The 13,198-nt window shown below is 42.9% G+C and overlaps 1 protein-coding gene and 1 long non-coding RNA gene across 6 annotated transcripts in view; both read right to left on the bottom strand.

The window, feature by feature from the left end:
• Positions 1-479: 479 nt before the first annotated feature.
• Positions 480-3,472, bottom strand: LOC128092595 (uncharacterized). 2 transcript variants are annotated; one of them, XR_008211909.1, is made up of 3 exons: positions 2,966-3,252; positions 2,712-2,875; positions 480-731 (listed from the first exon to the last, which is right to left on the bottom strand). It is a non-coding gene; the product is annotated as an uncharacterized LOC128092595 (long non-coding RNA). The 2 variants fall into 2 exon arrangements; XR_008211908.1 differs by having other exon boundaries at positions 2,712-3,472.
• A 3,209-nt stretch (positions 3,473-6,681) lies between these two features.
• Positions 6,682-13,198, bottom strand: part of LOC120427824 (protein ROP) — a 57,115-nt gene continuing 50,598 nt past the window's right edge. The window contains exons 5-8 of one of the 4 annotated variants that reach the window (XM_039592746.2): positions 12,056-12,204; positions 7,400-8,174; positions 7,147-7,331; positions 6,682-7,053 (exon numbers count right to left, since the gene is read on the bottom strand). In XM_039592746.2, the coding sequence (XP_039448680.1) occupies positions 6,831-7,053; positions 7,147-7,331; positions 7,400-8,174; positions 12,056-12,204 (1,332 nt within the window). In that variant the 3' untranslated portion in view covers positions 6,682-6,830. Of the gene's footprint in view, positions 7,054-7,146; positions 7,332-7,399; positions 8,175-12,055; positions 12,205-13,198 lie in introns of those variants that run through there. The other 3 variants (XM_039592747.2, XM_039592749.1, XM_039592750.2) reach the window with 3 other exon arrangements.

Below are 13,198 nucleotides of genomic sequence, written 5' to 3'. Positions count from 1 at the left end.
ATAGTCGCGCGACATTGTCGTGCGACGTCGTACGATTGCACGGACGACAAACGACGGACGTCCGACGGACTTTTCAGTCAGGGTGGTAGTAACCCTGACTGAAAAGTCCGTCAGACGTCCGTCGTTTGTCGTCCGTGCAATTGTACGACGTCGCTCGACAATGTCGTGCGACTTTCGCGCGAATGTCATACGTTTTTGCACCAAAATGTCGTATTTGTCGTGCGATCGATGATCGAAATTGTACGACATTGTCGTACGACATTCGACCGACGTCGCACGGTTTTGTTATTTAGAATGTCGTGCTATTGTCGTGTGCTGTCATTTCGGATTTTTAGGTTATGTTGCAGTTGAAAAAAACTGTTGTTTTGTTTTTATTGTTTTTTTTTTATTTCAACTGTCAAAATTTCACAAAAATATTACTTGTTCACTTAATTTCACTTGCGGATCGCCGATTCTTCTCCAACTTTGCTTCCTTCGGGATTTGCCTTGACCGCAGCTTCCGGCTTGGATGTTGGAGGCGGCCGTGGCAGCATCTTGGCCGTGTTGGACTTTTGCTCCTCGACGCGCTGATCAAAACCCGGATGCGACACCTTGGCGACGATCTTGAACCTCCGACGGATTGATGTTTACCGGAGTACGAGAGGCTGCTTCCTTGGGTTCTACGGAAGCCACGCGGGACCACACGGGGACGCATGGTTTCCGGCAGGATCAGATCAGAATATGTTTGTTGCCTGAAAAAATATAACAACAAGCAAGAATTTATAAATTAAATTCAGAATTCAATAATAATAATAATAAAATTTCAAAACAATACAATTTCAAATATGTAATATTCAAATATTTTGTAACTATAAAAGAAAAACTAAATTTATTTATTCTCGCTTACTTTTACAAAATGTCCTATGTACATAGAAAACCCATGGCGCATTGGTTTTTTTTAAAAAGAATTCTAATTGAAGACATCTTAAAAATTTAAATTTAAAAACGTATAAAACTCAAATTACTGCAAATAATTAAAAAATCCGACAATATTATTATTATTTAAAGATTGTACCAAATTTGAGAATTCTAAAAATATTTAATGATCAGACGTTTACAAATTTCAGCATCATCATCTCATCATCAAATTCTAAAATTCTTAATTTCTAAAATTCTAAAATTCTAAAATTCTAAAATTCTAAAATTCTAAAATTCTAAAATTCTAAAATTCTAAAATTCTAAAATTCTAAAATTCTAAAATTCTAAAATTCTAAAATTCTAAAATTCTAAAATTCTAAAATTCTAAAATTCTAAAATTCTAAAATTCTAAAATTCTAAAATTCTAAAATTCTAAAATTCTAAAATTCTAAAATTCTAAAATTCTAAAATTCTAAAATTCTAAAATTCTAAAATTCTAAAATTCTAAAATTCTAAAATTCTAAAATTCTAAAATTCTAAAATTCTAAAATTCTAAAATTCTAAAATTCTAAAATTCTAAAATTCTAAATTTCTAAAATTCTAAAATTCTAAAATTCTAAAATTCTAAAATTCTAAAATTCTAAAATTCTAAAATTCTAAAATTCTAAAATTCTAAAATTCTAAAATTCTAAAATTCTAAAATTCTAAAATTCTAAAATTCTAAAATTCTAAAATTCTTAAATTCTTAAATTCTAAAATTCTAAAATTCTAAAATTCTAAAATTCTAAAATTCTAAAATTCTAAAATTCTAAAATTCTAAAATTCTAAAAATCTAAAATTCTAAAATTCTAAAATTCTAAAATTCATTAGACCATTTTTTTTAATTTCTACATTGTAAAGTCCTTGAAAAATTTCAAAAGTTAATAGATTTTAGATTTTTTCCAATTTTAAAATTTAAGAATTTTTAGATTTTTTTAAAAGATTTTTTTAAAGTTTAAAATATTTAAAAGAAATAAAAACTTTAACATTTTTAAAATTTAAAAAATATATTTTGTAAAATTTTTGTATTTTTTTTAATTTTTAGAATTTTTTAAATTTGTTTTATTTAAAATTATCAAAAATTTTAGATGTGCAAAAAAAAAAGAGATTTTTTTAATTTGTAGAATTTTAAGAAACTTACTAATTTTTAAAATGCGTAGAATTTATACCAGATAGAATTTTTGATAATTTTTATTTAAAAATATAAATTATTTGAATTTTAGCATTTTTAGAATTTACAATTTTGGAATTTTAGAACATATAATTTTTAGAATTTTAGAATTCAAAATTTCAACTCGCGCGACTAACGTTTTGGGAATTTATGAACTTTATAATGTTAGATTTTTAGTATTTATGAATTGAAAAATTTTGTATTTAAGAATTAGGGAATTTTAATATTTAAATTATTGTCAATTTTAAAATTTTCATATTTTAGAGTTTAATTTTTTTTAATATTTGAAGACTTTGAGAATTTTAAATTAATGAATTGTATAATTTAAGAATATTAACAATTTGCACAATATCAAGAAATTAAATGAATTTAGAATTTTCAATTTCTTGCATTCTTAAGTTCTGGAATGCTAGAATTTTAAATTAAGAATGAAAAACTTTATAATTTAATTTTATAATTATCAAATCAAATCAGCGTTGAAGTTTTTTTTAAGCATTATTGGATTAAAAAGTTAAGAATTTGTGATGTTCATCTAATTTTTAATTTCGATCGTCCAATCGCACTCCCAGCACACCTCCTCCATCGTTTCTAAAACATGACTCACCAGTTCCATTAGATATGGAGGCAACCTCCCGCGGAAAGTAAAACACCAAACACTAACGGCTTCCTCGATCGCAAACTGGTTCCTTCCCGTCCCGTCTTCCGGAATGGCTCGCCGAGTAATCCATATTTCCCGTCCTCCTCTTCCTCCTATACCGCCACGAAGACCTGGAATACAAGACAATTTGATTCGGTTGTCGCCCACTCCGGCCGGAACTTTCCGGCAGAAAAAGTAATTCAATCTAGAACACAACTTACCTTTAAACTGGCCAAAATCCTCCCAAAGCCTAAAACCAACAACAATTTGTTCGACTCGGTTGCAATCAAGTCCGAACAAGTTCAACTGAAGAGAACTGTCAAACTGTTTGCGTCGACGATAATCGACGTCGAATTGAAGGTAAATCGATGGAAAAAACAACGTCGGGCATGTCGAGTGTTTGTCGTACGTTTGTCGTCCTTTCGACCAATCGATATCGAAACGGTAAAATCAAAACCGTGCGACAACTCGTACGACGTGCGACATTTTTCAAACAGGGAAGCAGTTTGAAAAATGTATGGGGGAAATCAATTTGAATTAAATATTTCCCAAATTAAACATCGGTTAGGGATAAAATTTGACCTGGTGAAAGCTAATTTTTTTGTAAATCAGCAGGTCAAATTTTGTCGCCCTGAGATATGTAGTTTTTGAAATATTCACAAAAAAAGTGAATTTCGTAGAACAAATTTAAATTTCTTACTACCAAACGAACAGCGCCATCTATGAGAAATTTTTCAAGAGGTTTCGGATGGCTTACAGGAGGAACGACGAAAACGCGTGCGTACAGTCAAAGCGGTTGAAAAAGACTTTTATTAATATAAACAGACTGTGACAGCTGGAAGAGCACGTCACTCATGTCGAGCGCAGTAGCGCAGCAAAAAGAGGGGGCAGTGGTTGTTATCTCAACACCCCTGCTCAACCACAGCACCATCTCAACTACAAAAACAGTAGCTCCAACTCTCCGGACAATCCGAAGCATCCCGTCTACACTCTTACACGGCAATCGACGCAGCCAACACCTCGGGGCGTTCCCCTGCTGAAGTCCATCTGGCTGCGCGTTCTTCTTCTTCTTGATGATCCAACGAAAACACCAGCCGGAACGTTCTGGTTCGCCTCGTACTTGTCAGCCACAACTCCGTCACCTCGCTTCAAACGACTCCACTTGCAGGTGACCGGTGTGCGACCAATGGGGAGCATCGTCAAAGAACAATTTTTATTGCACCCCAACGAATCAATCACCTCGTCCGGTTTCGTCCTCTCAGCAATCGTTTGCGTGATGTTGTCGATGTAACTCGTAGCAAACAAGGCGAATCCGCGTCCACGGCCCGTTTCTCCATCCGCACAAGCTGTTCCGGATTCTTCATTTTCTCGATCATTCGGCTCAGTTTCAGGTTCTTCGTCCCAACGGCCAAATTCTTCTTCAGCGGGATCACCACCAGGTTCATCAGCATCGGCAGCAATCGGACGCACCAAATTCTGCTGCTTTCTTTCCAGCCCGACTTCAACCCGTTCACCGGCTTCGTACCCGACATCTCTCCGACTGGGTACAACCCAAGTTCCACACGGTGTTTGTTTACCTGCACCGCACGTGTCGCAAACGATCGTTTTCTTGCACTTTCTGCCAACGATCTGCTTCGGGGTTGACACCATGTAACATTCAGCGAGAGCAATCAAATTATGCTCTGTTTGTGCACGATCGCACAACAACTTTTCACGATCGACAGTACGAAAATCCATTTCGTACAGACTGTTCCGACGAGCACCACACACGATCAGCTCGTTTCCACGGTAAATCTGAGCTTTTCCGTTCTCAAAAACAACACGCATTCCGGCCTGCTCGATCCGCACAACAGACAGCAGATTGTGCCGCAGGTGCGGTGTAAACAAAACGTTCTTCACTGTGCACTCAATCGATCGGCCATTCACAAACGCCGTCATCTTCACAGTACCGCAGTGCTCCGCAACCACAGACTGGCCATTCTTGGCCACGGCGATCTCGATCGGCTCCGACAGTCGGCGCAGGTCCGTAAACAGATGTTTATCCCGCGCCAGGTGATCGGACGCTCCCGAGTCCAGGAACCACTTCACTTGCCGCTGCTTTTTCTGCGGCTCAGCACCGCGCACACCAACAAAACAAACACTGTTGCGCTCGCTCGAGCCAGCAACATTCGCACTCTCACTGTGTTGTTTCTTCTTCGCTGGGCAGTCGACACTTTTGTGGCCTTCCTTCTTGCACGAAAAACAGCGCAACTTTTTCTGCTGTCTCGCGCCGTAAAATGCAGCCATCTCGCTCTCTCGTTCGCCCATGCCTTGCTGCTTTGTTTCCTCGTCCAGCAGCCGGCATTTCACAAACTCCATTGTGAGGTTATCCTCCGCCATGGTTTCGATGGAGGTCACAACCGCCGGAAACGCCGTCCCCAAGCTCAGCAGCAGATGGCAAACTGCATCCAGCTCCTCCATCACAGCACCGGTTCCACGGAACTCCCGGACCAGCCGGTCGAAACGCAGAAAATGATCCGCCAGCCGTCCACTTTCGAACCGCATGCCCACAATTTGGCGTTTCAGGTGCATGCGAGTGGCGATGCTCTTCCGCTGGAACACATCCTGCAGCGTGCACCAGATTTGCTTCGGCGATACCTTGTCGTGCACATATTCCAGGTGCGAGTCGTGGATCCGCTCGATCAGGAGTCGCCTGCACTTCCGCCGCCGCTTGAGCTCCAGCTCCCGTCGATTCTGCTTCGCCGTCTGGGCCGCCGGGGCATCTTCCGGCTTCACGACGATCTCCAAGATCTCGCCCACGTCACTCTCCACGCAGTCCCAGAGTTCATACTCCTCCAGGAGTACCCGAACTCTCAGCTTCCAGGACGCGTAATTTGTACCGTCGAACAGAGCGACATGGTACCGGTCTTCACGGACAACTGCTCCCTCCGACATCGCGAAAACTTAACTTGCGAAAAAAAACTACCCGGACTTGAAACGACCTGGGCCCATAACCTCAAGAGGTTTCGGATGGCTTACAGGAGGAACGACGAAAACGCGTGCGTACAGTCAAAGCGGTTGAAAAAGACATTTATTAATATAAACAGACTGTGACAGCTGGAAGAGCACGTCACTCACGTCGAGCGCAGTAGCGCAGCAAAAAGAGAGGGGCAGTGGTTGTTATCTCAACAATTTTGGCCCGTCCGGTAATCCATTGTCTTTTGTGGTGCTATATTTGCGGTGTTCCCTTTGCTCTGATACGGACAATGCGACTGGACTGCAGTGCAATACCGATCGGCTGGGCATTATTTACATGCGAAGACACGAGGAAAGTATTTTGGGAGAGAGGCGCAAAGGAATATATCCCAAGATCGATCACATGCTTGAAGAGCACGTGAAGCACCCGTTTTATACTCATGCGGTAGCTGCTACCTCTGAACTTAAACCTAAGGCTGCCACCCTGAGAAGAACCCATGACATTCCGCTTATGAGGCGAAACCCGTAACCATTCGGCCACAGAAGGTTGACATGCTCTTAGGTATCAATCCTTGGCCTGCAAATGGTTCCCAAGTTCGAATTTGAGATTAAACCTAGGATTAAACGTAAATCTTTTTAAAGAAAAAAAGGCTGATTTTATTTTTTATTTTTATAATTTATGTCCAATGCGCCTCCTATCGGATAAGGAAGTAAAACGTCGGTCCATTAGCGTAAAAGAGATTTAGAGTGACTCACCACACATAACCTTCGGACGCCTAGAAATGAGCAGAAACTTGCAACAGAGACCACAAAAGACCCGGGGGTCGTTAAAGTGGATTGCTTTGCTTTTTTTGCGCATACGACATTTTCAAACGCCACGCGCTAAAAACTTGGTTTGATTTTGGTTCGATTTTGACTTTAATCGCTTTATATGTGGATGACAGTTGTGACTAGCCGTGGTTACACTACGTTTTAAACAATATTTGAAGTTTTTATTTGTTATATTTATTTATTCATTAATTTGTAGTACATATCGATGGCCATGCTAAGTTATTTATTTCAACTGCAAATAACGGAGAAAGTGCATTTTGCACTTACGTTAGCGGGATACATAAACCTTTTAGACATTATTTATTCTTTATTGAGGGATCCTAAATCACTAAGAAATGTTTCCGGTGTCAATATATGCGATGATCCAATATAAACTTCCCAATTTTTTACAGCACTAGTCACTTCATAAGCACAACGGATTTCTGAGTAGCTTACTCCTCCAATAACAAATACAACTAACCGTGGAACGTTTTTAACAGCCGTTTGCGATTTATCCTTATGCCAGTGTCCATAGCGCGCACTGCTATAAAAAAAGTGTATTTTTGTAAAATTACCATCCATAGATTCTGAAGTAAAAGGTAGTATAGAAAATAAGCAGAACAGATGAAATATATACCTTGTTGGGGCATGAAAACCTGCCGTTTTCCGACCACCTAGGAACGGGAAGTGACGTTCATCAAGCTTGTTATCTATGGAATCTTCCATGATGTCTTTAATCACAGGAGTCCATCTTGACATTTGATATGTGTGCTCATTGATTCTTTCTTTACGTGGAACTGTGTAAGTTTTTTTACGATTGCCCTGAAAAATTAAAGGTTAAAGATACAGTGATACAGTGGATTGGCATGTCAAATAAAAAGCAAACTTACATCTGCTATAACGTTAATTCCCAAATAATTGAGATTTGTAATCATTTCTCTTTCCTTTGGTTCAATCTGGGCATGCGTTACAAGTTTAGTCAAGTTTTCCTCTGAAATGCCATTTTTAATCATGACGTACAGCGCGATAATTCGTACTTTGTCATAATTTGATACGGACTGATCCAACAAAATAGGTACTATATTACGCATATGATCTTTAATTTTTTCTCCTTCAGCATCAGTGCCCATTGCCAGATCTTGTTCAACGCGGCATAATTTATCAACATAGCCTTGGTATGATTTCATGCAATCTTCTGCGAGGTGTAAATGAGTTGAGTATTTTGACAGCTGTTTTTGATATTGTGGCATTTTTTTTATCATTTGTGATAAATCTTTCATTGACTGCTTTTCTGTTTGGGTTAGACGTTTTGATTCCGTAAATGTTTTTAAGTACTGAGTGACACTTTGAGATACTACAGCAATATGTTGGTGACGTAAATCAACCCATAAATCATCGTTTTCATCTAGTAAAACTTCCTTTTCAGCTGCATTAGGCGATGGAATAAATTTATAAACGTCATTTACAATGGGTAGCAAATCATACGCCATAGCTTGAAGCGTAAGTTCATGTAATAATGGAGAAACGCAGTCAAAACCACGGTCCAAAATTATTAATTGGGATCTAGCTTTTTCTGGACCTTCACCCATAGTTGGTTCATCTGCTTTATAAGCGTCAAGTTTTTGCTGCACCATTTGAGCTAGCTCAACATTGCCATCCCATTCACTAAAATAAATAAATACAAAGTTATAATGTTGAACACTCTGGAGTAACGAAGCAACCCATTCAAGCAATCGAAGCAGCCATCAATCATTCACCATCTCACACTCGAACAAACAAGAATCAAATAATTTAGCTCTCACGAAAACAACACTGGCTACGAGGAAAAAGCAAAATTTTCACCCTTTTTGCGGATCTCATGAATGCCGAATGGGGGCAACGCTCATCCCGACGTTAAACTGTTGTACAAGCCACTTCTGAAGCAGAACGAGCGGCTGGAGGCGCAGAACGCGAGGATGATGGAGATGCTGGAGGTTGAAGCCTGCAGACGGTTCCAGTTGTACTTCAAATGGTCCAGAATTCATCATCGAAACGCTGGCGTTCAACATCCGGGAGTTCGTCTACGAGCCCAACAACGGTCTCGTATTACGCAAGTACGAGGACCTCTTTCTCAAGGACGGCGTGAAGCTGGACGACACAGCTTAAGTCCACTGAAAATACGCCACACTTTTTATTCAAGTGCCCGAACACATCAATCCAAACCACTATCAAATTTAAGCGTTTGAGCGATTGACTTTTTGGTATTTTTGACACGTTATTATTTTTTTTTTTTTTTTGGGAGATTAGCCAGAGACCGAACTACTTCAGTTGAGTGTTTGCAATATAATGAACTTTATTTTAAACTGTCGTCCCATTGACACCTCCGACTCCCCTATTCGTAGTCTACTTGATCTGATTTTCGTTGTCTTCCATTACTCCTCCTTGACGTGATCCGATAGTAGACCGATTTCTTCACGCAGCATCTTGATCCGCAGGTTCTGCAACGGCTTCGTAAGAATGTCTGCCAACATCTTCTCAGTCGGACAGTACTGCAGATCGATCATCTTCTTCGCCTTCAGGTCGCGAACGTAGAAGTATCGGGTTTCCATGTGCTTCGTCCGCTTCTCGATCTTGTTGCCATCCACGAGCTTGATGCAGCTTTGATTGTCCTCGTAGATCGGCACAGCTCAGTTGATCTTAATCCCGAACTCGCCCAGCAACATCTGTATCTAGATCAGCTCTTTGCATCCTTCAGTCAGCGCCACCAGTTCAGCTTCCGTTGATGACAGCGCTACACAGCCCCAGCTGACGAGTCCGCCGCCAAAACGGACCAGATAACCAGAGTTGGATTTCCGGTCTCGGTGGTCGCCAGCCCAGTCCGCATCCACGTACATCTCCAGTCCTGCACCGATAGATCCCAAGTACAGTTTGTGGTCGCTCGTCCCCATCAGGTAGCGTAGCACTCGCTCTGCCTCTTGCCAATCCAGCTGCGTCGGACGACTCTACTTCTGAGCAAATTCGATGTGCTAACGGCAATGTCCGGTCGGGTGTGAACAGCTACGTACAGCAGACCAATGATAGCTCAGATAATCGGTGTTGTAGGGTAGCTGATCGTTCTCCTCCTTCTGCTGTAGGTAGGCTGGATCCAAGGGAATCTTCGATTTCTTGGCATCCTCCAGACCGAATCGACTTGCCATCTTGTTGATGGCCTTATGCTGGTTCAATTTGAATCCATCGGCCGCTCTTCCATTCCCAGGAAATGCTTCAGATCTCCGAGGTTCGTGACGGTGAAGTGCTGTTGCAGACCGTTGAATATCGCTTCAAACTCCTCCTCAGTCTCGGCAGCGATCACCATGTCGTCCACGTAGATGATGATGTACGCTGTTGACCTTCCAGTCTTCCGAACGTAGAGACTGCGTCGATCTTGTGGTTCAACACTCGAGCGGATTGTTTGAGCCCGTACAGACTCTTATTCAATCGAAACACAGTGTTGACGTCTCGGGTTGTGGATCCTGCAGGCTGCTTCATGTAGATGGTCTCCTCCAACTTGCCATGAAGGTACGCTGTCTTGACGTCCGCGTGCTTTGCCACCATTTTCCGACGGCTAGCGATCGTCAGCAGGAACCGGAACATTTCTTGTCTGGCCACAGGTGCGAAAACTTCGTCGAAGTCCACGCCAAACTTCTGGGTGAAGCCCTGCGCCACGAGCCTGGCCTTGTGCCGCACGATGTTGCCCTTCTCGTCCTCCTTGGTCTTGAACAGCCATTTACATCCGATCGCCTTGCGATCCGGGGGCAGCTGGACCAGCTCCCACGTGACGTTCTCCATGAGTGATCGGTACTCATCGTCCATCGCGTCCTTCCACAGCTTCGCGTCGCCAAGTTTCATCGCCTCAGCCAGAGTAACGGGATCTCGACCCTTCGTGGGCTGACGTCTGGCTGCAAGTCCAACTAGTGTATCGTCCGAGTTCTCGTCTTCACTTGTTTCCGAGTCCGGAACGCTCTCGTCATATCCAGAGTTGGCTGTGAATGATGGAAAGGACAGGCCTTTGCTCGACAGAGTAAAATCTTTGAACTTGCCTGGAAGACTGCGCTCCCGACCGCTGCGCAACAACGCCGGTGACCCAGGCGGATGTAATGGTCGCGAGGGGAGCGCAATAGGTGTCACGTCACAGCTGGGACCTGCCGCGGGCTCGGCGTCCTCTACTTCAACTTCAACTCCAGCGTTGTCGTTTTCGAGTTCAGCTGCGACTTCAGGCTCTTGTGGGACATCATCAACGACTGGTTCAGCTTCTTCCAGCTGCACCGACGGCTCGTCTTCTTCCTGCAAACACGGGATGGGTTCTTCAAAATCCAGACGAATCACCATCGGTTGCTTTGTAGAGACAGGAGCGCCTTGCACTTTTCTACAGCAGACTCGTTGTAGTGGACTCCGGAGACTAGACAATTCTTCAAACGTCTCACGCCATCGAAATTGAGATGGCCTATCCGCTTGTGCCACAGTACCAACGATTCCGCAGCAGTCACCACGAGTGCTTGAGGCTTCGGTGTGGCCTGGTTCAGCCTGAAGATGTCCTTGACCATACTTCCGGTGGCAACGGTGGCCCCGGATGCGTTGATCACCTTCACTCCACCCTTGTCGAACATAACCGTGTTCCCTCTCTTTACGATTTGTCTTACCGAGAGTAGGTTCGTCGACCGGAATTACCTGCACGGCGTTGACTTTAATCGGCTTCTCGTAGGGTGAAACCGTGGTCCACGGCTTCATGCTTCCCTTCGCGACGACCTTCATGGCACCTCTGTTCGCAGCAACGACTGCACCACTGTAGTTCTCCAGGTTGTCCAACATTTCCTTAGACTTCGCAAAGTGGTTGGAAGCCCCTGAATCGAAGTACCAGTGGTCGTCCTCGTTGACGGTTGACAGTACGGTACACCAAGCGTCACCGTCCCTCCGATTCGAGTCCTTTGAGCGGCAATCCTTCGCAATGTGTCCGAACTTCTGACAACGTCTGCACTTCGGACCCTTGCTGTCGCCGGTTGGTCGTGGTGGCCATTTCTGCTCGGGTCTGCGTTCCTGCTTCCTATTTGAGTAGGCCGCGCCCACCGATGTCATCGAGAGTTCCTGCAGCACTTTCGTTTTGATCGAATCCCAAGAAATCACCGTTCCAGAATTCTCCAGGGCCATGATCATCGGGCGATACGATTCTGGCAGTTCCGCCAGCAGGAGTCCACCAACCAATTCCTCCGGAATAACCATTCCGATACCACGCAGCTGGTGCGCGGTTGACATCACCGTGTTCACGAGTTCCTCCATGGACGAACAGCCCTCCAAGTGCGTCGAACTGAACTTCCTGATCAGGCCGGTCCGTCGGGTCAGCTCCGCGTCCTCGAACGCGGTTTCGAGCGCTTCCCACGCTTCCTTGGCGTCCTTCGTATTCCTTCCGTGACAAAAATTGTGACGTTCCAGGTGCAAGATGATCTTGCCTCTTGCCTTGCTATCCTTGACGGCAATTGAGGCAATTCCATAAAATAAAATATAGACAACAAATAAAAGATTTTGCTACTAACCTTCGATAACGTACTGACGGATATTCTCCAAGGGTAGCACAAAGAGTGGCAATTTGTTCGGCAATTCGTTCCATATTTCCATAACGTACAGATGCAAGCGCAGGAGAGTATGCACATTGAAAAGTTACAGGTGAATCAAGGGAATATACCTAAAAATAAATAATTATCATGTAAAAATCTAATCTAGATGGGTCATTCCATCTGAAGCGGAACAGCATTTTAAAATTACAGGGATCTGACACGCATGCAGTTTCCTGAAGTCCCCGCCAGAGGCGCTGTCACTATTGTTTACGTGGGGTTTTTGAAAAGGTCGCATGAAATAAAATTATAAATGTTGTTCACAAATTATTTTTTTTGTTAGTTTTTACTATCTTTTGCATATATTTGCTAGATAATTACAATTATTACGTACATTTTTTCACATTTTACAATTATAAGATCAATAAAAAAAAGTCCTACTTGACGATTCAAGTAATACAATACAACACACATCTTAGCTAAAAAACATAATAGCTTCAGAATAGTTATAGTTAGCGGCGTGCGCACTAACGCGGTGTTATGCTCCGGCCGGTCCGTTGAATTTACTCGGGGATCCAGGGATTGGAAACTCGGGACGTGGAACTGCAGGTCTCTCAATTTCGATTTGAGCAACCGCATTCTTTCCAACGAATTGCGGGTCCGCGGCCTCGAAGCTGTGGCGCTGCAGGAGGTGTGCTGGAAGGGGAAGGACCACCGAGAGTACAGAGGTTATAATATGTACTGGAGCGGCGGCGATACACACGAGCTGGGGACAGCTTTTATCGTGCTGGGCGAAATGACGAAGCGCGTGATTGGGTGGTGGCCAGTCAACGACAGAATGTGCCGGTTGAGAATCAAGGGCCGATTCTTCAATCTGAGCATTATAAACGTGCACAGCCCGCACATGGGAAGCGACGCCGATGACAATGACGCTTTCTACGAGCTTCTTGATTGCGAGTACAGGAAGTGTCCAAAACACGACGTCAAGATTGTCATCGGCGACTTAAACGCTCAAGTCGGCCAGGATGAGGAGTTTAGACCGGTTGTAACAAAGAAATCTTTCGGTCCAACTCTTATCGCTGAAGGCGAAGTAAAAAGGCTTTGTTTTGAGCAAGAACATCTATT

The sequence above is a fragment of the Culex pipiens genome, chromosome 1 (assembly GCF_016801865.2).
Source record: "Culex pipiens pallens isolate TS chromosome 1, TS_CPP_V2, whole genome shotgun sequence".
Classification (NCBI taxonomy): domain Eukaryota; kingdom Metazoa; phylum Arthropoda; class Insecta; order Diptera; family Culicidae; genus Culex; species Culex pipiens.
The sequence above is the reverse complement of the archived record's forward strand: the minus strand, read 5'-3'. Positions and strand labels throughout refer to the sequence as shown.